At 41.6% G+C, this 24,529-nt stretch overlaps 1 protein-coding gene across 9 annotated transcripts in view; it reads right to left on the bottom strand.

The window, feature by feature from the left end:
* Window positions 1-7,021: 7,021 nt before the first annotated feature.
* The window catches only part of TMTC3 (transmembrane O-mannosyltransferase targeting cadherins 3), a 67,708-nt gene continuing 50,200 nt past the window's right edge, over window positions 7,022-24,529 (bottom strand). For all 9 annotated transcript variants that reach the window (XM_053256367.1, XM_053256361.1, XM_053256360.1 and 6 more), the window contains 6 exons: window positions 19,596-19,716; window positions 18,312-18,423; window positions 16,940-17,043; window positions 15,391-15,560; window positions 11,323-11,549; window positions 7,022-10,113 (listed from right to left, as the gene is read on the bottom strand). In XM_053256367.1, the coding sequence (XP_053112342.1) occupies window positions 9,296-10,113; window positions 11,323-11,549; window positions 15,391-15,560; window positions 16,940-17,043; window positions 18,312-18,423; window positions 19,596-19,716 (1,552 nt within the window). In that variant the 3' untranslated portion in view covers window positions 7,022-9,295. The remainder of the gene's footprint in view (window positions 10,114-11,322; window positions 11,550-15,390; window positions 15,561-16,939; window positions 17,044-18,311; window positions 18,424-19,595; window positions 19,717-24,529) is intronic.

Here is a 24,529-nt window from a genome sequence, read left to right as displayed (position 1 = left end):
AAGCATCCTCTCTGACCCACTTCAAAATTGGCCCCTTGGTATATGCAAGAACTACGGGGACTGAAGCGGCAAGGTAGACTGGAGCTCAAGTGGAAAAAAACTCAACTTGAATCTGAAAGATTACAACATAGAGCACATTTGAAGATCCATGCTCTGGCAATACGGGCGGCAAAGAAGCAATTCTTTTCAGCCCATATTGCGTCCGCAAGTTCACGTCCAGAGGAGTTGTTCAGGGTTGTGAGAGGACTAGTAAGCACCCCTTCTCCCTTGAATCAGAATCTGGAACCATCTATTGCCCACTGTGATGTATTTAATGATTTTTGTGTGGATAAAATCTCTCGTATTCAGGTGGCCTTGGATTTAGACCCCCACAATTACTGCAGTGTCTGAATTGGAGCTGTCCAGGATGTGCGAACCAGTTCAAGGGTTTGACGGTTCAGGGTTGAACTAAAACACCCCCCACAAAAGTTTGGGGGGATTGCAATCTCTTAATACTTTAAAAAATATATTTTTTGTACTTTTTACTCCCCTCGGGAGAGTTCCTGGAGGTGGCAAGGGGGGCGGGGTTTCAGCGGAGGTTTCCCCTTCCCCCACCGGCCTTATAAACCGACACTTCAGCCCTTTTTCAGCCTTCACCTGGCGGCCATGTGCACAGATGCCAAGCCCCCAACATGGCCGCCAGGTCAAGGCCGAAAACTGGCCGAAGAGCACCTGAACCGGGCAAGGGGGTAATTTAGAAGGCTAGTGGTGTGAGGGGGAATCTCTGCGGACCGCCCCCCCCCCGCCACCTCCGGGAACACCTCCAAGGGGAGTAAAAGGTTACGAACTGGCCCAGTTCCGTGCACATCCCTATCCAGTAACTCCTCTTATGTGGTCAGGCTGGATCAGTTTCAGTTTGTGACTTGTGAGGATGTGGACAAGCTGTTTGGAGTGATGCAGCCTACCACCTGTTCTCTTGACCCTTGCCCAACATGGCTAATACTATCTAGCAGGGAGGGTGTTGTTGAAGGCCTCGTAGAGATCATAAATGCTTCTTGGAGGGTGGGCAGGATGCCTTCTTGCCTTAAGGAGACAGTTATTAGACCCCTTCTAAAGAAGCCTGTCTTGGATTCCTCAGAGTTGAGCAACTATAGGCCTTTCTCCAATCTTCCGTGGTTGGGCAAGGTAATTGAAAGAGTGTTGGCCTCCCAACTCCAGGCAGTCTTGGATGAAACTGATTATCTAGACCCATTTCAGAATTGCTTTCAAGTGGGCTATGGGGTGGAGATTGCCTTGGTTGGCCTGATGGATGATCTCCAATTGGGAATTGACAGAGGAAGTGTGACTCTATTGGGCTTTTTGGATCTCTTGATGGCCTTTGATACTATCAACCGTAGTATCCTTCTGGAGCATCTGAGGTGGGTGGGAGGCACTGCTTGCGGTGGTTCCACTCCAACCTCACGGGCAGATTCCGAGTCCCTCGGCGACTGTTCTTCAAAAACTCAACAGCAGTATGGTGTCCCTGAGGGCTTCATATTGTCTCCGATGTTGTTTAACATCTATATGAAACTGCTGGGAGAGATCATCAGGAGATTTGGTGCAAGGTGTTATCAGTATGCTGATGACACCCAAATCCTTCTCTCCTTGTCAGCATCATCAGGCGAGGGCATAACCTCCCTAAATGCCTGACAAGTAACAAGCTGAGGCTGAATCCAGATAAGATGGAGATACTTATTGTGCGGGATTGAAACTCGGGAGATGATTTTGATCTGCCAGTTCTGGATGGGGTTACACTATCATCTCTATGTAACCTATCTTCTATGTTACAGAAGATAACAGTCTGTGAGTGCTTCTGGACACAAACCTCTCCCTGGTGTCCCAGGTTGAGGCAGTGGCCAGAGCTGCCTTTTATCAGTTTCGGCTGATATGCCAGCTGCATCCATTTCTTGAGATAAATGACCTCAGAACAGTAGTACATTTGCTGGTCACCTCCAGACCTGATTACTGCAATGCGCTCTATGTGGGGCTGCCTTTTTATGTAGTCCGGAAACTGCAGTTGGTCCAGAATGTGGCAGCCAGGTTGTTCTCTGGGTAATCTCAGAGAAATCATCTCATTCCTATCTTAAAAGATCTGCACTGGTTCCTGATAAGTTTCTGAGTAAAATACAAGGTTTTGGTTATAACCTATAAAGCCCTAAACAGCTTGGGTCCTGCACATTGAGATCATCCAAAGAGATTCGTCTGCAGTTGCCACCAGCTCGTCTGGTGGCTACTCAGGGATGGGCCTTCTCCATTGCTGCCCCAAGGCTTTGGAACATGCTTTCTGCTGAAAGAATAGCCTCCCCATCTCTTGCAACTTTTAAAAAAGCAGTCAAGATGCATTTGTTCTCCCAGGCTTGTAATTAGATATTGTTTTAGTTGTGTTTTTAATAGTTTTAACATTTTAAATTTTAATTGTTGTAATGTGTTAATCTTGAATAAATACATAAAATACAAACATAAAGGCAACCCCTGCCCAAAAACCAATTCTATTGAAGTGGCGGTCAGGCAGAGCCAACGAGGCAGGGTAAGTTCTGGCGGAGATTTCCTCCCCTCTAGCTGCTGTTTACCTGTAAGGAAACCTTCTGCACAGATTTTGATTACTATGCTACTTCTCCTAGCCTTGCCTTGTTGTTTCTGCTGCTTATTTTCAACTGTTCCAGCTGCTGAACCTTTGCCAGAAAGGCTGGTTGGCTGCTGCCCATCCCACCTTCCCTTCTTGGGTTTCTTAAGGCAGTGGCGGCCAAAGTCGCAGCCAGCAGCCTGCCTGCAGGCGGCCACCAGAGGGTACCAGCCTTGGGTGGTTGGGCTTCAGTGGTGGGACTGAGGGCTTGGGGTAGTGGCACTTCTTTGAAACGTTTGTGCTTGGTCTTGGGACTGCCTCTTTGTTAGTCTGGCTGAGGAATGTGTCTTAGCTTATTCGGGGATGGACAAGCGGGGAATGTGGCTCCTCAGCAGGGGGCAGCTATTTTGGTGGTGGTGGGGAACAGAAGAAAAAAGAGCATTGGCAGGTCAGCAGGCAATTACAGGGGAAGAGAAAACAGAAACTTAATAGCTGTCTCCAGCTGCTCTGTCAGCTCTTTTGACTTTGGGGGACAGTGCCAACTACCCACAGAGCCTCACCTTGCTCCTTTTCAATGCCAGGTTGGTTCAAAACAAATAACAAATTGTCCATGATTTGATTGTGGATGAGGGAGCTGATCTGACATGCATTACAGAATCCTGGTTGGGAGGGGCTAGTGGTCTAGTTTGGTCCCAGCTTCTCCCTATGGGATACTCTGTTGTGAACAGGGGAGAGGACGCAGGTGGGGAGGTGGAGTGGCTGTGGTTCATAAGAACACTATATCCCATACCAGATCCCTGTCAGAACACCCACCTATATTGAGTGTGTGTAGAAGCAGTTTGGAGGTCTGGAGTTCAGACTGGTTTGGTGGCAGGTGCCCTCCTTTAAGGAGCAGGGAGGGTGCCCTTACACCACCACCCACGTTTTCCCCACCAGTGCTGTTGCCAATACCACTGGTTTGGGGCTGCTGTGTACCTGCTTGTAGCCCCAGTCAGCATAAAGAGGAAGGGACCAGAGAGTGCACACGTGCCAGCATTTGTTGGGGAGGCAAAAAGATCCATGACTGGCTGTCTGAACCATAAGGCTAACCAGGATGAATGCATGAAGGCGGAGTAATTACTCTGCATGGCTGACCAGAGTTCTACTCAACCAGTCTGATATGGTGTTTATTTTTCCCTTTATGCATATGCTGGCAGGGAGATTAAATTAGTCTCTGCCCATGTCAGGAGAGCTGTCCCCTTCATGAGCACCATGGACCTCATGTAGCCCTGGCCGTTAACATGCACCTTGGCTGTTGCATTGTCTGTTCTGATTAGGACGTTCCTGTGCTTTATTACTGAAACGCATGACTCCAGCCAATTGATGCTTCATTATTTTTCTTTCTCTGACCACATTCCGTGCTATGAGATGCAGACAGTGAGCTCCTCGTCCCGTCAAGCTGGTGTTTGTGGTCACTTAGATCTGAATTGAGCAGGGATATCCATCACACAAGTGAGGCAATCACCACCCTGGAGAGACAGTTTCCAAATGCAATTTCCCATTGCAATTGGCAAGAGTGAAACCAAGCCCTGGGAACCCAGTTGTGGGTATCATGGAATCTTGCAACTGATTCAGTTTGAGGAAGCTTGCCCTCAGGCATTGCTGGAGAGCCCAGCAAGACTGGACTATTTTCTGTCTCTGAGGGGAGGGTAGTGAAACTGTCCCTGTTAGAGTGTTTATCATAGCCCGAAGGTGTAACATGCTGGTCTGGAGCACCAACGAGCTTTTCTGTGTATTGACTATGAAGCCATAATTCTGGAGGCAGAGAAGAGTGTCCTGTACATCCCTGAGGCTCTTAGATATAGAGGGCGACCTGATCAAGATGTCATCCAAATACAGATGGAGGTGAATCCCTCTGATCCTCAAGTGCACTACCAGTGCCACAAGAAGCTTGGTCAACACTTGCAGGGCAGACCAAAAGGGAAGCACCAGGAATTACAAGTGAACCTCATTATACATGAAGTGGAGATACCTTCTGTCCTGTGGATGAACCAGGACATGCAAGTAGGCCCTGTGATCTATTGGTGTGAGAACCCGAGATACTTTTGCCTGTAGAAAACAGGCAAAGGATTGAATATTGGCCCTGTCTGAGTGGGTGGGAGGAAGAATGACCCACTGAGGAAGAATGACCTGAAAACAGTGGTACACCAGCTGGTAACCTCCGGGCTGGACTAATGCAATGCACTCTATGTAAGGCTGCTTTTGTATGAAGTTCAGAAACTTCTGTTAGTTCAAAATGTGGCAGCCAGTTTGGTCTCTGTGGTACCCAAGAGACCACATTATGCCTGTTCTTAAACAGTTACACTGGCTGTCGATATGCTTCCGGGCAGAGTACAAAGTGCTGGTTATTACCTTTAAAGCTCCGAATGGCTTAGGTCCAGGCTACCTGAGAGTGCACCTTTCTCTATAAGATCCCCACTGCTCATTGAAATATTCTTTGGGTGCCACTGGTTCATCTGATGGTGACCTGGGATTGGACCTTCTCAGTGGTCACCACTAGGTTATGGAACATCGTCCCTGTAGACATGAGAGGATTGATCTTCCTTGGAGGCCTTCAGGAGAGCCTTAAAGACCCATCTTTTCAGCCTGACTTAATGATATATAGGTTTAATTTCAATTTGCTTTTAAATGGTTTTTGATTTTAACTCGTGTGTGTTTGTGTTAATGTAAACCACCCTGAGCCACTTTAGGAAGGGCGGTATATAAGTCAAATAAGCCTCCTTCCCTTTGGCAAGTAGGCTAAACATGATTTTTCTAGAAAACATACACCTCATATAAAAATATTCAGAAATTTACATTTTGATACACTGTTAGTTATAGATAAGGCCAAGACTTGGTTTATCATTCCTGAATGATTTCCTGGTTCAGATCAATACTGTTAAGAAACTCAAGCATTTCTGGTATGAAACATGAAGTGGCCCAAATGTTGTCTACAGATCGCTGGAAAGGTATGTTTGACTGGGTAGACTTAAGAGAACTTTAGGACATTTTTGTAGTCCAGCTCTGTGTGAAGGCAAGTTTGTGCTCTGTAAGTTAAGATATTTCTATAATGTGCCACTTGTGCTAGTCACAAGAAAACAGAAGTACATGTGTGGATTGCTAACTGGTTGAAAGATAGGAAACAGAGGGTAGGTATAAATGGAGAGTTTTCACAATGGAGGGAAGTAAGAAGTGGGATCCCCCAGGGATCTGTACTGGGACCGGTGCTTTTTAATGTATTCATAAATGATCTAGAAGCAGGGGTAAGCAGCGACGTGGCCAAATTTGCAGATGATACCAAACTCTTCTGGGTAGTGAAATCTCAAATGGATTGTGAGCAGCTCCAAAAGGATCTCTCCAACCTGGGGGAGTGGGCAACAAAATGGCAAATGCAGTTCAATGTTAGCAAGTGTAAAGTGATGCACATTGGGACGAAAAACCCCAACTTCAAGTATATGCTGATGGGATCCGAGCTGTCGGTAACGGACCAGGAGAGGGATCTTGGGGTTGTGGATGACAGCTCGTTGAAAGTGTCGACTCAATGTGCGGCAGCTGTGAAAAAGGCAAATTCCATGCTAGGGATCATTAGGAAGGGGATTGAAAATAAAACGGCTAACATTATAATGCCCTTATACAAAACTATGGTGCGACCACACTTGGAGTACTGCGTACAGTTCTGGTCACCACATCTTAAAAAGGACATTGTTGAACTGGAGAAGGTACAGAAAAGGGCAACCAAGATGATCGGGGGACTAGAGCACCTTTCCTATGAGGCAAGACTACAACACCTGGGGCTTTTTAGTTTAGAAAAAAGACGACTGCGGGGAGACATGATAGAGGTCTATAAAATCATGCATGGTGTGGAGAAAGTGGAGAGAGAGATTCTTTTCCCTCTCACAAAACACTAGAACCAGGGGTCACTCCATGAAATTGATTGCCAGAAGGTCTAGGACCAACAAACGGAAGTACTTTTTCACACAATGCGTGATCCACTTGTGGAACTCTCTGCCACAGGATGTGGTGACAGCCAACAACCTGGATGGCTTTAAGAGGGGTTTGGATGACTTCATGGAGCAGAGGTCTATCAATGGCTACTAGTCGGAGGGCTGTAGGCCACCTCCTGCCTCAAGGGCAGGGTGCCTCTGAGTACCAGTTGCAGGGGAGTAATGGCAGGTGAGAGGGCATGCCCTCAACTCCTGACTGTAGGCTCCCAATGGCATCTGGTGGGCCACTGTGCGAAACAGGATGCTGGACTAGATGGGCCTTGGGCCTGATCCAGCAGGGATGTTCTTAAGAAGTTACAGAGGACATTAAGGCCCCATTCTGACAATGGGAAATCCTCTATTGTTTGAGATGTGTCCAAGCACTTGCAAGGTTGTCTGCTTAGCAACTAGAAACAGAACACTTAAGAAAAAAGAAAGCTGAGGTTATGGCGAATCTTTATATAACACTTTTAAACAAAGCCGTTTACATAGAGATGCTTCCCATATTGAATTTGTATCCACTATCACACTCTGGATGGAACTTTAAAAAACAAACAAATCCAACCTACAAAGATGTATAAAGAAGAAGAAAAAAAGGCAGTGTTCTTGTACTTCACAATTCTGGGATTCCTAACCAGGGATTAAGAAATATTTTTATGGCTACACTCCAGAATACAACAAGGCAAGCTTTGTGCACTCCATGGGCCTCTGACCTTGGTATTTCTCCCATAGCAGGTTCTCCAAAACACATCACAAGTTCCTTATCAAACTTGAGAGAACTTCAAAAGCAGTTTTTGATAGGGCAAAGTTGAAAGTCCTGTTTCGCTTGTGCAAACACTTCAATTATCTGGTCTTATTATGGGCCATTGGGATTTTCTGAGTGCAAGAAATCCTGATTGTGTTGGAGCTCATTCTAAGCACAATTCATACTAAATTATTTTATGTAAAAGTTAAGAAAGAACACACACAAGATTAAACATGCCTGTCAGTGTAAACTTATTTTCAGTTCCCAGAGTTTAAGTCTCAGAAAGCCAACAGTAAAAGGAAACAAAAACAAATTTTTAGGCAACTGAACAATATATTTAAGAGAAAATTTATGCATAGCCACAGAAATAAAAATGCTGATGTTACCAATTCATGTTTCATGTAAGGAGTTAACTCAACTCATTCTGGCAAAGATGTTAGTGAAAACAATTTGGAAATCTAGTACTTAGAATAAATAATTAAAAATCCACAACTCTGTGATAAAAAGTGTAATATTTAGTATAATATTAAACTACACATCTTCCTTTCAGATAGGGAATGGTGTACAAATGGTGTGTCGATTACATCTGTGTGAAATTGCATGGCTTTTTGCTATGTGATTATCTACACACACTCATGCTCTTTCCTTCTAAGAAGCTGCTTCTGCATAGGAATTATATGAAGCAGTTCTCAGATTATTTTTAAGCACTGAAGCAACTTGCAGTCCAATCTTGAGCTTACTCATAAGTAAGTGAGGTTTACTCAATAGAGCTTACTCCCAAGGATGGCACTCTTGATTACAATAGAACTGCCTTGAACAGCAGACAAACATTTGTATCATGTTTATGTGGAAATCCCCCCAAATAGCACACTTTAATCACTACAAAAACAAAAAAACCCATAGGTAGTATCTACTATTAACTGTTACACTAGGGAGTCCATTCAGAAGTGAGAAACATAAACATGAGGTGCTTCATAATACTTAACTAAAAAGCACAGAAAAAAATCCCCACACCAAAAATACCCCCACACACAGGGGAAGAAGAAAATATCCAGAGATTCCTTACAGCAAGGTAACAGAAGACTGAGAAACAAGCACACAAATTTGGTTCCAAAACATAACAAGATCTTTAAAACAATCTCTTAATAGGCCAGGGAACTTCAATAGCATAGTTTGGGGGTTCTCTTCCCCCACCCCCCAATTAGGGAACCAATACACTGTTGAGTGCAATATATGTATGTCTGGGGGCGGGCACTACCAAATGCATGCACGTACATACATAATATGAGTGGCATTTGCTAGTTCCAGTATGTCCTCTTGAACACTAATAATGCCAAGGGCATGGCAGGGTGGAGAGAAAAAATGGGATGTGATGCATAACTATGTAACTTAAAAAATAAAGCATTTGACATGTAAACGGAAATGAATACTGTCCAAACTGAAATGCTGCATTCCAAAAAACACTTGCACCAGCACCTTTCCCTCGAAGTCAGCCTAAACACCATCATATCCAAGGCATCCTCTACATCTGCCTTCTAGCATTTTACAGTCATTTGAAAATGCCAAGACGACATCTGGTTAGCTGTAGTTTATGACCAGGTCCTAAACATGTTTATTCTGAAGCAAACACTACTGGAGTTCAGCAGGATTTGCTGCTTAGTATGCAACTTTAGAACTGCAGCTTTGGTTTTCAGAATTACAGCTTTTGTTGCTGGAAAGGCCCTGTTTGTCAGTTATGCTCAATCCCTAACCCAAGGATATTTGATTACAATCCATGATTTTCTTAACTCATTTCTTTGTGTAGAAGCAACAGCCTTTGCCTGCTTTTTTCTTTTTCTAAAAAAGAAAAAAAGATATGCTTTCAATGTTCTTTCCAAATTCAGCAAACATCTAGTGGTCATTTTGACTTAACACATATCCCTTGGAAGAAACATCAACCTCCTGCATTGGAAGAGATGACCTGATAAATTATTCACCATTTAATATACGCTCAATCTCCTCTAGTCTTTTCAGGGCAGCAACCCTTTTTTTCTCAATGTCTTTTATATCTTTTGTAGATTTCTTTTTTGTCTCTTTGTCTGTGTTATTTTTCTCCACGTTTTTCTTGGGCTTTGTCTGACCTTTGTTGCCATTACTGTTTTTTGTCTGAGTGAGTTTCTGTTCATGTTTTACATCTTTCAAGTTTTCCAGCTGAGCTTTCCCCCCCTCTACAGCTGCAGTCTTCTGAGTAGGAATCACAGATGGTTCCCCCATACCAAGTGATGCAATTTTACTCCGGACTATGCTTAAGTGACGCTGAATGTACTCCTCATGCGGGGCCAAGGCCAAAGTCTCCACGAGACATCTTTCTGCTTTTAATAAGTCTCGTTCTTCAAAATAAACTACACAGAGGTTGTGTTTTCCTTGTACGTTGTTTGGGTCCATTTTCAAGATCTTCTCAAAACACTCTTTAGCACCCCGTATATCTTTCTTTTGGTTCATCAAAATATCTCCCTTCAGAATCAAACCTTTGGTATGATCTGGATAGTACCTCAGTAGCTCCTCTAGGACAGGCAAAGCCTTCAGCTCCTTTGCAGTCTGCGAATAAAGCAGAGCCAAATTGAACAAAGCACTTCGGAAGCCAGGCTGGAGCTTTATGGCTTTTTTCATCCAGGTCTCTGATTCAGCATCTTTTTTGTCATCCATTGCCAACATGCCCAAGTTAAAATAGCCATTTGCATCCTGAGGTTCTTCTTTAACGTAATTTAGAAGCCTTTTCTTAGCTTCAGGCCTAAGTCGAGCATCACCTAAAGCAATGAAAAGCATATTTAATACCAGATTCTCTGCCAACCATAGATTATGTCATAATGTATCAGTATATTCTAAAAACTTACCAGGACACGTATTTAACATGAAATCAAATTAGTATCAAAGGGCTTAATTCACTAATGGCGTGACAGGCTTTACAGGCATCATATCCTGCTGAATGGTCAGTTCAAGGAACATACGGACCATGAAATTAAATCAGCTTGAAATCTGTTGAACTGACAAAGTTTCTATAGTTACTCAGAACTGTAGTTTTGCGAGATCACCAGATTCTTCACAGAACTGCCATTCCTAGTATTCCTTGGGGACCCTGCAATATCTGGTTGAGATTTTTAGTCCATATGTAGCCTTACCTTTGATGATGTTCACATAATTTCAAGTTTAATAAAATATATTATTTCCATATGTGATGCAGGGCAGAACAAAAGGATAGCGAGTATAGAAATAATATCAGGTTTAAATGAAGAATAAGGCATATGTTAGCTGTTTGCATTGGTTCACCAAACAATATATTGAGTAATTCTAATCCAGTATATAGTGTATCCTCACTACAACATATTAATCTGATTTTTCAGCTATTTACAAAATTGGGCTTATTGTGTATGTCTAAAACTACTAGCAAATGAAGTAGAAAACTAGTCAAATGCTACCAAAAAGGTAGCATGAGTATAAAAGGAATCTAAGTTAACCCTACATAAATATGTAAAAATTTAAGATCATTTGTGTGATGTATAAAACTATTTACAAATATAAAAAGCACACAATATTTTTAGCAACACAATTAGACAAGGGAAGAATCCAAATACAGTGATTAGGTAAACGTCGTGAAGTAAGCATTTTAAACTGAATTTAGGACAATTTTTACTTAGGACCACTTGCGTATTATATGCAAGTATAACTATTTTCCTACTCACCTGTATTTTAAAGAGATTTAGTGGCTATTGTAAAGATATGCATATTTCAGAACCAACACCAGCATATTTCAGAGACATAAGTTTTGGGCAGTATAAAAATATGTAAAACAAATAATAAATAAATAAATAAATAAATAAACACCCTATGTGCATTTTGAACTTATGTACTCCAACCCCTAAAACAAGACATAATATAAGGAGAGGCTTTTGGACTGCATGTGTCTTTGTGTTATAAAATATGTCCTGGGTATGTAAGTCGGAAAAGGACAGACATACCAGATTCTTGCATTAGCAGCGCAGAATTGAACAGTGCTAATTTATGATTTGGATTAAGTTCCAGTGCCATGTTGAAGTTCTTCAGAGCTTCTGTTGGATCTTTCAGTTCAATGTAAACAATTGCCAAGTTGTACCATAGGTCTGCATTAGTCCTATCCAGTTCGAGGGCTCTAAGGTAAGCTTCCTTAGCTTGAAGTGGCTTGTTCATTTTTAGAAGCAATTCACCCCTGTCAAGAAATCAAAGTTAAATTTTGCTTCCATTTGCCTGTCTTCTATTAAACATATATGTGGTGCCAACAGTATACAGAAGTGACATTCCTGCCCTGTGGTGGGCTAGTGGGATCGCAGGGATACTGGAAAGCAAAGGGCATACAGCAGTATTAACACTACTGGCCAAGCCTGCCTAGTACTAAAGTCAAATTTCCTGCCCTTGTCTGACCTTGCACAGCAGGGTTGGCTTGAGAATGAGGCTTTCTGTTCTGACATGTCATAATATGCAGGTGATTGCCCATCTAGGCTAGAGTCCCAGCTGTCTCTGAGAGATATTTATTTATTAATTAAAATTATACCCTGCCCAAACGTATGCCTCTGGGCGGCTAACAACAATTAAAACACATATAAAAGTCAAAACAGTTAAACATATGGTTCAGATACTCAGAACCTTAATTTTCTCTCTCTCTGTTGCAAAGAAAGTAGGGAGAGGAACAGCAGTGAGAACTATAGAATGAGGAATGGTAACATCAGTAGCCTGAAAGGCATCAGTGTTATGTCCTGGAGCAGGCAATGTTTCCTAGTGGTCAGGGCCTACTGTCAAAACTGCCCTTTTCATCATCTATATATTTAATTCTCCTGGGTGTGCCAGGGAAAAATGCGTCCCGGCAGCCCAGCTGATTGGCTGGGCTGCGGGGCGCCTGATTGGCTGGCGCACCCAGGAGAACAGCGGCGGCGGCCATGGCGCCAGGCGGGCCCGGCCACGGAGGCGAGGCGGTGGCTGGCAGCGGCTGCACTCTGCCCCCGCAGGGCGGCAGCGGCCGCCGCACTCGGCCCAGCCGTGGCTGCGGCACTCGGGTCAGCTTGCTACCTCAAGACCAACTCATGAGTGCAGTTGTATGTGAAGGACTGTTTAGGCATTCATTTAAAAAGTAAACCTTGGAACAGGAACTGTACTACTGTGTGTGTTCTGAACAGGACTTCCAAAAGTTTCCAAAATGCATCTAAATTCAAGGGGAGTGCGGCGGCACTCGGGTCAGCTAGTATAGATGTATTTTGGATGGGAGAAGGAAGTTAGCAGAAACTGCTGGATAGCACCAGTACTTAAGAGTCTTGCTGGATCAGGTCCATGGCCTATCTAGTCTATCATCCTGTTTCCCACAATGGCCCATGAACAAACAAAACCACAGCTCCAGGGGGTAGCAAAGGCAGGTTGTGTTCCACCCGTACTTGTGTTTTTTAAAATAGCATTTATCTCCCACATCAGGGTAACTAGTACTTGGGCTGGAAATATACCTCACATGGTGGTTATGCCCTTGTACCCACTCCCTTCCCCCGTGCAACAAAGTAAGTGGCATTTGTAAAGTTGTTAATGACCCCCACGCCCCGCTTTTATGAAGGAAACTTCAACAGTCAGTTTCTATGGAACAAGGAGCATGATGAAGAAATATGGAAACACTTGAGCAGTTGTTCAGAACAGATTCTAAGAGAAGATGAGAAAAACCAGTACAGGATGTTCACAACATGTTTACACTACAAATATAAATCGTTTTGAATCCAGTTTCAAGCTAACTACATTGTTATGGTTTTGTGGGCTAGGGGCCTGAGAAACTTTAGCTCATGGCCTAAGAGGGCAAGATGGGTGGCCTAATGCTAAAGCTTTAAGGCTGGAAACACAAGATGATTTTGCTATGCTGTGACCAAGGCTTAAATACTTTCTTCTGTTAAAACTGGCTGCTCAAGCCTCAGTAACAACATTGGAATGACCAAGCTAGGCTCCAAGGCTGATTGATGGAGAACAATATTATCAGTAATGATGATTGATAGAGAACAGTAATTAGTGCAGATTGCTAAAGATCAGTATATATTGGGTCTAGACCTGCTGTAACCAACACTGTAAGGCCACAGCTGCCTCTTTTAGACGCAGCTGAATGTGTGCGAAGAAGGAGTGCTTTAGATAGTTGAGATCATAACAGCAGGCTGGGGCAGGATCCAATGGGTGAGCTTCCTAAGAAGGGAAAGAGATCTGTCTCATGGAGATACTGAAGATGCTGACGTGTTCTGGAGACAGGCAGGGAACCGAAGTCGGACCTGACCATGTGAGACTTTTTGATTGACTTTTCACCAAACGCCCACCATTGGGGTGATCCAGTGAACCAGTGCCAGAAAGATGCCTTCCTTGCAACCCAGCTATAAAAGAGCTGTACCCCAAAAGCAGAGTCAGAGAAGTCTCCATCAACCTACTGTGGCGCCTGTACATGGCTTGCCATCCCTTTGTAGCCAACTGTGGGGTTTGGCCAAGCCCTAGTTAGTTAAGTAAGTATGATTGGGAGTGAATGCGTCTGCTGGTCTATTGTTACTTGAAGGAAATTCTGAAAGAACTCTCCCCTGGAATGTTTGTTTGGGTGCTATTGATTGTGTGTTTTGTATATAACCTAGTAGAGATTTTGCTGAAATGAAGGCAAACATTGAATTATGAAAAAAACCATTGTTTTTTCCTATATTTCTAATGGCTCCTAAGGAACTTTTAGTGCTTGCCACTGAAGACGACCTATATTAGGTTGAAACACGTCTGGCATTGGAAAGAGTATCTCTATGATTATTGGTCTGAATTTGGATTGCTGGCACTTGATATTACAGAAGGACATTGCTTGAATTTTTTGCTGGTGAATTTGGACTCGAAGATAAGAATACTTTGGCTATTGATTTGGGAAATGTTTAATATTTAATACATATAGCTATTGTTTTTAAAAGGATCAATCTGAATTACTTTTAGCTGTATTTATTTGTTATATTTATTCCATTGCATTCAAATTTTGAATTTTCACATTGTTTTTATGTACTATGTTTACGATAAGTATTGATAGGTCTTATCCTAGTTTGATTTACTTATGCGTTAGCATTTTCTTGGTGAGTTACATTCCAAGGGAGGTTTCTTTCACTACTTCCTGGTCGATTGGTTGAACCCTTTTAGGTCTTTTTGGTTGTGGATTGCTTCTTTTGTTACTGGAATTGTATTTTTGCTAATTTTTCTGTCTAAACTGTCTAAGCTGCTGTTATGCCTGAATATCTAATAAAAGTTATGTAAAAGGTGTTAAACCAGAACCAGGTGTCCAGAATCTTCCTCCTCCTTAAGATCCGTTGCTGTGGGGGAAATCCAGATGCCCCATAACAATGGCCTCCCACAAAGAACTATGGGAACTGTAGTTTTGAACATATAATTCATTGCAAGAGATCTCCTCAAAACCACAATGTCCAGGATCCCATATATCTGGGAGCCATATAGTAGAGGACTATACTGGTTAAAATTTGTAATGTAATGTAGACGTGCTCCATAATTGAGATGTCTTTCTTTCCACACTATTTAGTTTAGAGTTACTTTTATGAATACATTCTAAATATACCATGTATTCTTATACAGTTATACTGTATTCTTATCTTATTCTTATAACTGTATAAGTTATAATTTTTAAGTATAAATTATAATCTGTATAAGTCACAATCTATATTTTAGAATGTGAGCCCTTTGGGGACAGGGATCCATCATTTTTGGAAGGGCAGTATAGAAATCGAATTTAAATAAATAAATCAGTTACTTTTATGAATACGTGGTGATTCTCTTTATTTAGCAGGGGGAGCCCTATTCACCCCCAGCACAGTACCTCCAGTTACTGCTGCTGGTGTCTATCTTGTGTTCTTTTAGATTGTGAGCCCTTTGGGGACAGGGATCCATTTTATTTATTTATCATTTCTCTGTGTAAACCGCCCTGAGCCATTTTTGGAAGGGTGGTATAGAAACTGAATAAAATAAATAAATAAATGAATAAATAAAAGATTTGAAGACCTTATCAGAAATACCTGCTTATGTACGCCTGTTTGAAATCTGGCCTCATGCTGATTGCTTGGCGATATAATTGGTCAGCTTCTTCAAGGCGAGACTCATTTGCCCGAATCAAGTTTGCAAGATTTATATAAACATTCAGATGGTTAGGAGCAACTCGTGCAGCATATTTTTTACCTGGAATAATCTGACAGCAGAACAAACTCTATGAGGCCTGCACAACATTAACTAGAAGTCACTAACAAAATCAGAAGAACATAAGAAGATCTGGATAAAAAATTCAGCAGTTTTTCAGGAGATATATAAATTTCTCTCTAAAATAAAGCCATTTGGAATCAAGCACTACTTTTGTTTATACTGAAAAATATGCATTCTACTGCAGTGGCATGCAATACAAGGCCTGTGGCAAAATATACAGGCAAACTTAGTTAATCGTGGATCCAGCATCTGCAGTTTCGCATATCTGTGGTTGGGCAATTGCCACCTGACCTCGGTATATGCAAAAAAAATTCCAGTAATTAAGAGGTTAAGACTTGCATATCAGTGGATCAGGGATGGGCTGAAATGACCTCAGCGGTATTTCTGCCAGCCATTTTGAGGACAGGCACTATTTTGTGGCTCATTTTTGGGGAAAGAAAAAAATACAATTTTGGACTTTTGGGGGGCATTGCTGGACAGCTGGACACACAAAGCATGTCAGGACACTTTCTGTCCCCCCAATTTTCCCCACTTCCATTCTTTTTTGTCCTTTCACCCTACTGCCCTTGGAATCTACCCCCATTCCCATTGCCCTAATGCCCCGTTGTTCATGGTTTCACTATCTGTGGCATGCCCGCAGAATGGAACCCCTGGGGATAGCGGGGTTCTCCTGTATGGCCTGTCAGGGGTTAAATTTTAGAGGTCCATTTTTAAAAAAAAGACACGTTGGAAGGCAGAGCAGCCTACAACTCCTAGGTTCTTCATGTCTTATTTGCTACTTCATACAGAGTAAATACATTCAGCCCTGGTTCAGTACAATATCGAGTAACTGTTAAAGCCCAGATGTGTGCAACATGTGCTCTCCTGATTTCCAGCTGTGTGAACCTGGAAATTTTCAGCGATGGGTTGACACCGTGCCAAACTGAAATTTTACCCAGGATCGTGAATCTAAGATCTGAACTCTGGCTGTTGAGCTCAGGTAAACGACAGGTCATTTGGTGCCAACCTGTCATCAAATTTCTGGGTACACATTACTAGAAATAAAAAGTATGCGCATGCCACACAAGTCTAGGATTTAATGGTTACCAGAGATTGTTTTAATCATGTGAACTGGCCTGCAGAATAAAAAACAAGTAACTCAGTTTGACCATAAAGCTCATGTATTTCTATGTAACACAGCTGCCATTTTTAAAGATATCTGAAAGGTCTATCAAATCTCTGAATCAAGATGCCGTAATAATCTCAGTCTAATAATACTTAAGAGGAAAAAGTCCTCCCTTCCTGCTGCTTTAAGATATATTCCAAGTGTACTGAAAAGCTCTCATAGAATAAAATAAAGGTATTATGAGGTATTGTGCTACTACTTACCTGTGGCATCAGTGACTTCGCAACCAAATAGGATTCTTCAGCTTCTTTAGTCTTGTTTAAATTTTTGTAAGTTCTTCCTACATTCATGTGGGCACCAATATCATCTTGAAATTGAAAAACAAACCAACTTGTACTTTGTTTTTTAAAAGAGATCTTTTCCTTAGGAAGAATGTTGATTTAACAGCCAAAGAAATACTAAAGAGCAAGTTTATCTTCTTACAAGTCAGATGAACACAGCACCGGATATAATCTCATTTGACAAAAGAGAAAGATAAATGGAAAATCAGATTATTGCAAAATATAAGACTCTGAAATGGTCCATTTTAGATTTGTCACACTCCACTGCTCGTCTTCGATAAACACTGCTTCAGCAATTGACCCTGGGCAGTAACACAGTCCATGTCCATGTCCAGTACTGCTACTGCATATTTATCAAGCCAATTTATAACACTGACCATAAGCCATTCCACCAAAACCTCTGCTGCACTGCATATTGTTATTCTTTAATGCAATCAGTCACCCTTGATAATTCATTGTCAACCTTTACTTCCTACTAGGACTTTCACAAGCATTATCTGTATAAAACACCGCTAGCTAGACAATGAATAGTAGCAGCATTTCATCAACAGAATTCTAGCAGCAAAGTCCATACAGGCACCTAGGCTTTTCCCAAAATCTTTGACAATAGGATGTTCCAGCATGGGTAATGTAACCCACTAAACTACTTTAATCTCTGGCCTGAGCCAGCTGTCACCCACCCCTGAGTTAGCCCATCTCAAGAATTTAAGGGGTCTTTCTAGACTGGCTTTCAAGGCAGCCTGATGAGCAGCAGTTGGAATGGAGAATAAGGCAAGTCCCAGTGCACACATGGAAATGCTTGGGACTCTTTAGATTTGAATCATGAACTGGAAAAAGCACCCCAAAAGTGCTACTCTCTTCATGAGTTGTAGTGATACCTCAAGGGTGTAGTTTGTGATTAGGTCATCCACCCCAATTCAAGTTGGCAGATGCATGAATGTTTGAAGCAAAAGTGGGCTACCTTGTGAAGACAGTAATGATCAATTAAGATTATAGTGAAAGGAAAGTAGGCAGATTAGTTCTTACTAGAGTTTCTTGTTATGTAATGGCAGAAAACTTGGCTGACTTTTTGAATGACAAAACAAAAAAGTTAATCTATTTTCTTTAGAGTACTGTTAGATTTTATGACTGATGGGTCCTTTGGAATGAACCCACTATTCTAAATGCAGAATATTTTTCTCTCATAGAAGGGCTGTTTTACACACTTCAGGCAAAAAAAAGTGAAACCAAGTCCAAGAATGTTCTTCCACTTCAACAAGCAAAAGTGTGTTCCAGACAATGGCTTCCCACTCACCTGGCTGTACATGGGTGGCTTGAATGAAGAATCTCAATGCCCTTTCAAAGTTCTTTTCATTTTCTAAAGCATGGCCCACATTATTCCAGAGTTTGGCATTGTTCTTATTTACCTGATCATAGAAAATGTAATATAAAGTATATGAAACACCCTAGAGTCCTATTTAGGTATTAGATATCTGTGAAGGCTGTACCATTCTGTGGCCTCAGTGCCTTGCTCCTGACCAATGCGATTGCAAACCCTGTCCCCTCACTCACCATCCTCACAGTGTGTGTCTTTAGAGAGGAATGCTGTATTGAGTCTTCCCATGATTCTGAATGCTATGGTGTCACATTCTGAATTGTGTCTCTCCACTATGGGAGTTCAAATAGAAAGCCAAAATAGTGCTTTGAAATGTACTTTTCACACACACTGTATCGGGGTACAGCTGTCAGACATCCAACAGCAAACTAGAGCTACTGTGCTATTTAAATTCAAGTGATGCCCATATTTCAGTTTTATAAAAGCACCTCCCCAAATCCCTTGTATTTGGGCACTCCAAATGAGCACTGAGTTCCTGTCTGCACAAAGCCTTCTGATGTACTTGGAAATACCATGCATACACTGGAACACCTGAGGGACTTTGGAAGTCAGCTAATTGCTTTGGGGAAAATATGGAGAATCTAACATAAAAATAAGAGGATGAACTCTTTGACAAATTATAGCAATCCACTCAGTTAGCAGATCCCTGCTAACTGGGCAAAGAGGCACCTTTTTAACGTGGCGATTCTCTTTATTTTGCAGGGGGAGAGTAACTTGCCCTATCCAGCCCCAGCACAGTACCTCCAGTGACTGTTGCTGGTGCTGTCTATCTTATGTTTCTTTTTGGATTGTGAGCCCTTTGGGAACAGGGATCCATCTTAATTTTATTTATTATTTCTCTATGTAAACTGCTTTGGAAACTTTTTTTGAAAAGTGGTATATAAATATTTGTTGTTATCATCATCCAAGGGGATTGCGCAGAAATATTTGAGCCAGGATGTTATCTCTTATCAATCTGCTAAAAACCCAAAAGGTGGTACATTAGCAGGAGAGCAATCTACAACTATGGGAGGGTACAATTTCATTCTCCCACTGTAGTAATACCCGATATGTAACTGGGTTTACATACCAATTATCCCCTCTTCTTAACTATTCAATCTGGGTTTAAATTGAAATTGGCATTTCTCTTGTCCCTATGTAAGACCTTCTCTACCAAAGTAACATACATTCCTGAAAAATTCAGATATCAGCATTATACTCTACCTTTAAAGCTGACATAAACAGTGTATATTCTGATTCCCAATCCCAGTTCCTGTGCAATGTTTTTAAGGCATGAATAAGCAGCACCAAAGACAGACAGACCCAGGATAGTTTTCTCAGCACACTGTTAGAAAAGAAAAATATAAAATATAAATTTCATATAACTTCATCCCAACTTCATTCCTGGATAGTAATGTCCCTCAAAAGAAACTACTCTTGACCAATATGGTATCCTGTTTACTTTTATTAACTGTCTCCAGTCCATGCATTTATTCTTTTCATAGTTAGCATCCCACTAAGTGACAGCCTGCCAGTTACACAATATTTTAAAGGAGTTGTTAAAAGCTTTGGAATAAGAAGGCACAAGAAAGTATACATATTACTTTTAATTCATTTTAGATTAATAGCACTAGATCCTGCTTCCTCTCCTCATAAGAATATAAAATAAAACTGCCATAAAATTTCATTCTGTTGGCACTGGATGACTTATTGACTGGAAAATTTAAAAGTTAATAGAATGGTAATGCTAGGTGCTGGAAATATTTCCAATCTAAAACAGATTTTATCCACATTTGGTGGAACTGTGACAAGATTAAGACTTTTTGTAAGGAAGTTACTTCTGTGATCAATTCTATGATTGAATGAAAGGATAACACCAATCCATTGAGTAATCAGTTAGGGTATTTGAAAGACTGCATCAGGAGCATTATGAACCTTTCTGAATCTATTAACTGCAGCTAAAATGTTAATTGCTACTAAATGGCATGACTAATCTTCCAGCTCTCAGATAATGGCTTTTAAAAATTTGGGATCTGGTCTTAACGGCTAAATTGACAAAACACATCCGCTTATGTGTCAGTAAACAGCAATGTGAAGCAATTATTCTCATTTACTTTCATATATATATTCCATCCATCCATCCATCCATTTTCTTTCTCTGCAATAATTCAGATTGTAAACCACCTGGATAAGACAAGAATGGGAAAGTAAAAGAAGATGGACAATGTGGAAGCGGAGAAAGAGGGGTGGGGGAGAAAAAACAAAAAAGAGGGAGGAAAGGCTAAGCAGTAGTAATAAAACAGGAAAGGTTCTTTTAAATGATGGGAAACTGACTTGAGGAAAGGAAAAGGACAGTAGCAAAAGCGAAAAAGAAAGTAGGCAAGATACCATTCAAGCAACAAGAAAAATGAATAGAGTAACTACATGAAGTAGATGAATAGTAATACAAACACCATTAATTTTAAGTACAGGAATCATCCTAGGCATCCATTGGCCATCCCGGGCAAGTACTGACCACCAGACAGGATCACATATTTTTTGGAACAACTTCCGAATATACGAGCACGGAGAATATTTGAGTTCTTCTTAGAGCCAGAGCAGAGATTACTCTTGCCACGGGGTGCCAACAAAAAACTTCTCTGGCAAATTCTCTATCCCTCAGCCATAACATTTTAAGAGTTTTTACACTTGCCATGCAGCCAAAATGCTGTGCAATGTTATCTCTATTCCCCCCGCCCTCTATATTCAGAATGAGTTTTGTTCTGGGCGGCAGTATCAAGGCAGCGTGTGCACACATGCATTCACAGTGGGGCCTTCCTGATTCAACCTGAGTGGGATTAACTGAGCGGGCATCAAAATACATGTTTGTGCACATGCCTTAGAGGGAACACAGTGGGTAGCCCTGATTCTACTGTAGGTGTGCGACAGCCGGAGAAATTCAGTGTTTGGTGGCAGCACTCCACTCAGTGGATAGCGGTCTTGTGGTAGCAAGCATGACTTGTCCCCATAGCTAAGCAGAGTCTGCCCTGGTTGCATATGAATGGGAGACTTGATGTGTGAGCACTGCAAGATATTCCCCTCAGGGGATGGAGGCGCTCTGGGAAGAGCAGAAGGTTTCAAGTTCCCTCCATGGCTTCTCCAAGATAGGGCTGAGAGAGATTCCTGCCTGCAATCTTGGAGAAGCCGCTGCCAGTCTGTGAAGACAATACTGAGCTAGATAGACCAATGGTCTGACTCAGTATATGGCAGTTTCCTATGTTCTTAGTGATAGCAGATAAAATGTTGTCACTTAAGGAGGTAGGGAACTTGCCACAGGGTGTCATGGCTCAGACTTCTGACTCAGAAGAGTCAGAGGAGGAACGGGAGGATTCGCCTACTAGTGAGGGCTCAGAGGCACAGCAACAGGATTTGGCAGGGAGACCAGACTCTGGAGCTGAGGAATGGGAACAGGTGTCAGACATGAATCCTGATCAGAAGGAGGCTGGGATTTCACCTGTCTTGAGAAGATGTCTCAAGAGGAAAGCTCAGTGGGAGATACTCAGGCGCAGGAGATCACAAGAGAGGAAGCAGAAGTGCTGACTCAGGGTAGCCTGATTGGCTGCTGGTTCTCTTGAGCCATATATATTTAACAGTCTGAATTGCTCAGATGCTGTTAGCAACTTTTGCTGACCGCGAACCGTGTTTCTCAATTCTCAACTTTTCTGAGTTCCAGTTTGCCCTTGTTCTGTTCTTTCCTGCTTTGTGCTCTTGTTCCGTTAATTCTTTGCTCTGATATCCTTTGTGCCTTTTCATTCCTTGCTCTGTTGTTTTCTTTTCAGTTATTACTCAGTTATTGTTAGAGGGGGGTACCTAGTTCAATTCAGGAGGACTTGATTCATTTACTATTTACTTTGTGAACCTTTTTGTTTTCCTTGGTGCAGCTTCGCTGCTACTTTCTGTTAACTCACAGGGGGAGTGCTGAAGGGGGTTGTAAATCCTATTGGGTTAGCCAAGCTAACAGATTTACGACACAGGGATGCTGTTTTTGCCAACATACACAAAGTAACAGCAACACACACTCTAGCACTGAGGAACATCTAGAAGTACTTAGCAGCTTTTAAAAATTAAATAACACCATTGCTAATATTTAATATAGCCAGTTTGCTCTGTTACTAGGATCCTGAAGCTGTGACAGTGTAAACTCAGGGCCAACCTACATGTTCAGAAGAATCTCTCCTTGTCATGCTCAAGAAGCTCTCCTGTTCTGTTAGTTGAGCTGTTACTATAGAAAAAAAAAGTATACTTTGAGTAGAACTATTTGTCATGCTAATAGGTCCTACTTGAATCTGGCCTTAGTTTGCAGTGATAGTGAATGCTGAACAGGATCATCTTAACTTGTCTTAATTGTATACTGGTTATATGTTAGCCACTAGGTAGGAGCAGCATTTTTGTTACGTTTTACATAAATAATCAAGAAGGCAAATTAGAAATATTTAAAATCTAATTGTATAGCAGAGTAAACAACCAACAAATCAGATTTAACACACTTCTAGGTTGCTTTTCTATTGAAAATACTGAAAAAGTGCACAGAGAATTTTTAAGAATAAGATGCTAAAAAGAGCAAGTAAAATATTTAAAACTTAAAAGCTGAGAGAACATCAAACACAGATAGAAGTAATAGTGCAGCAACATAATTCAACAAATTATAAAATTCATTAATGAAGCTGACTATGCTGCACTTCAAGTGTCAGTTTGTGTTGGCTGAGTAATACAGTAGTATGCAAATAAAAATATGTGACAGATCAGATCAGGGATGAAGATCAGTTTGAGACTTGTATAGGTTATTTTAACTATTTAACAGCTGCGTCTAACTTTGAACATCAATTGCATGCCATCTTCCGTTAAGAATGATTGATTTCACTATTTTACAATTTCAGATTTTTATATTAATGGTTTTAATGAGTGGATGATTGAAATCAATATGATATCTGCAAAGATAGCCAAACTCATTTATTGTACAACCATGCAGTAATAATAGCATTCTGTCTGTGTGAACCAAGCACTAACCGTTAAGTGTAAAAGGAACACACCCACCCACCCACAAACCATATAAGAGAGTCAGATTAGTCCTATGTAAGCATTATGTCTGCCATGTGTGGAAAAATGGTAGTGTGCTATATGTGAATGCAGGAACTTCCAGGGTGGATGAGGAGAGAGTGCATCAGCACAGAGACATGGCAAGCTCACATGCTCTTGTTTTTCTCTCAAAACAGGCACATTGTACATTACAACCGTAATGCCTGCATAAGGCTACTGGAACAATGTAACCTGACCAATGGTGCTGGCTATGCATAAGTTGTTTAACACATGCTGGAGTTCCACAAAATAGGTGTTGAAATAAGCTTCAGTGAATCTCATTCTTATTCAGGGACTGAAGCACTTTTAGAATCATATTCAGCTCAACTTCAGCCCCCCTGAAGATGTTGGCCTACAACTCCCATAATCCCTGGCTACTGGCTATTGTGGCTGGGGATTATGGGAGTTGTAGTCCAAAAACAGCAGGGGTGCCTAAGTTGAGCAGGCCTTGCATAAATCAATAAGCTGGATACTGGAGCTGAACTGCTCCCTGAGCCAAACTAATTTCTCCAAGTCAAGCCAAAAGCATAGTTGAAGTGTCTAGCCAGTACCTTGGGGAAGTTCTGGTGACATCTTAATCCTTGACCCAGTGCAATTGAGACATATGGGTAGAGGAGTGCTCTCTGTGCCTCCATGAAATATGGCTGGCTGGCAACAGGATCTCATCCAGGGTGTAGCTATAATTGAGCTGATGGGCTGAAAGAACCTTGGGCCCCAGCTCCTGAGGGTCCCCCAGCTAGCTCAAGAAACCGATGGCCAATCAACATGTTTAGTGAGTACCAGAAAACACAATCATCAGTAGACTCTACTGGAAACAGAAAAACTGTTTCCCATTGTTTGGAAGGGGGGAAAACTCTGAAAGGCAGCTCTACTACTACCAAAAAAGAAAAAGGAAAGAAAAAGAAAAAGAAAAAGAAAAAGAAAAAGAAAAAGAAAGAAAGAAGAATAGAGGGTTGCTGGATTTAGCCTCAAGACAATTCACTATTGTCAGTCACAGACAGAAGACTCAAAATACTTTTTCAGAAACAAAAGCCATCCCTCTG

The sequence above is a fragment of the Hemicordylus capensis genome, chromosome 5 (assembly GCF_027244095.1).
Source record: "Hemicordylus capensis ecotype Gifberg chromosome 5, rHemCap1.1.pri, whole genome shotgun sequence".
In the NCBI taxonomy this organism is placed as follows: Eukaryota; Metazoa; Chordata; class Lepidosauria; order Squamata; family Cordylidae; genus Hemicordylus; species Hemicordylus capensis.
This window is presented reverse-complemented; position numbering and strand designations above follow the sequence as displayed.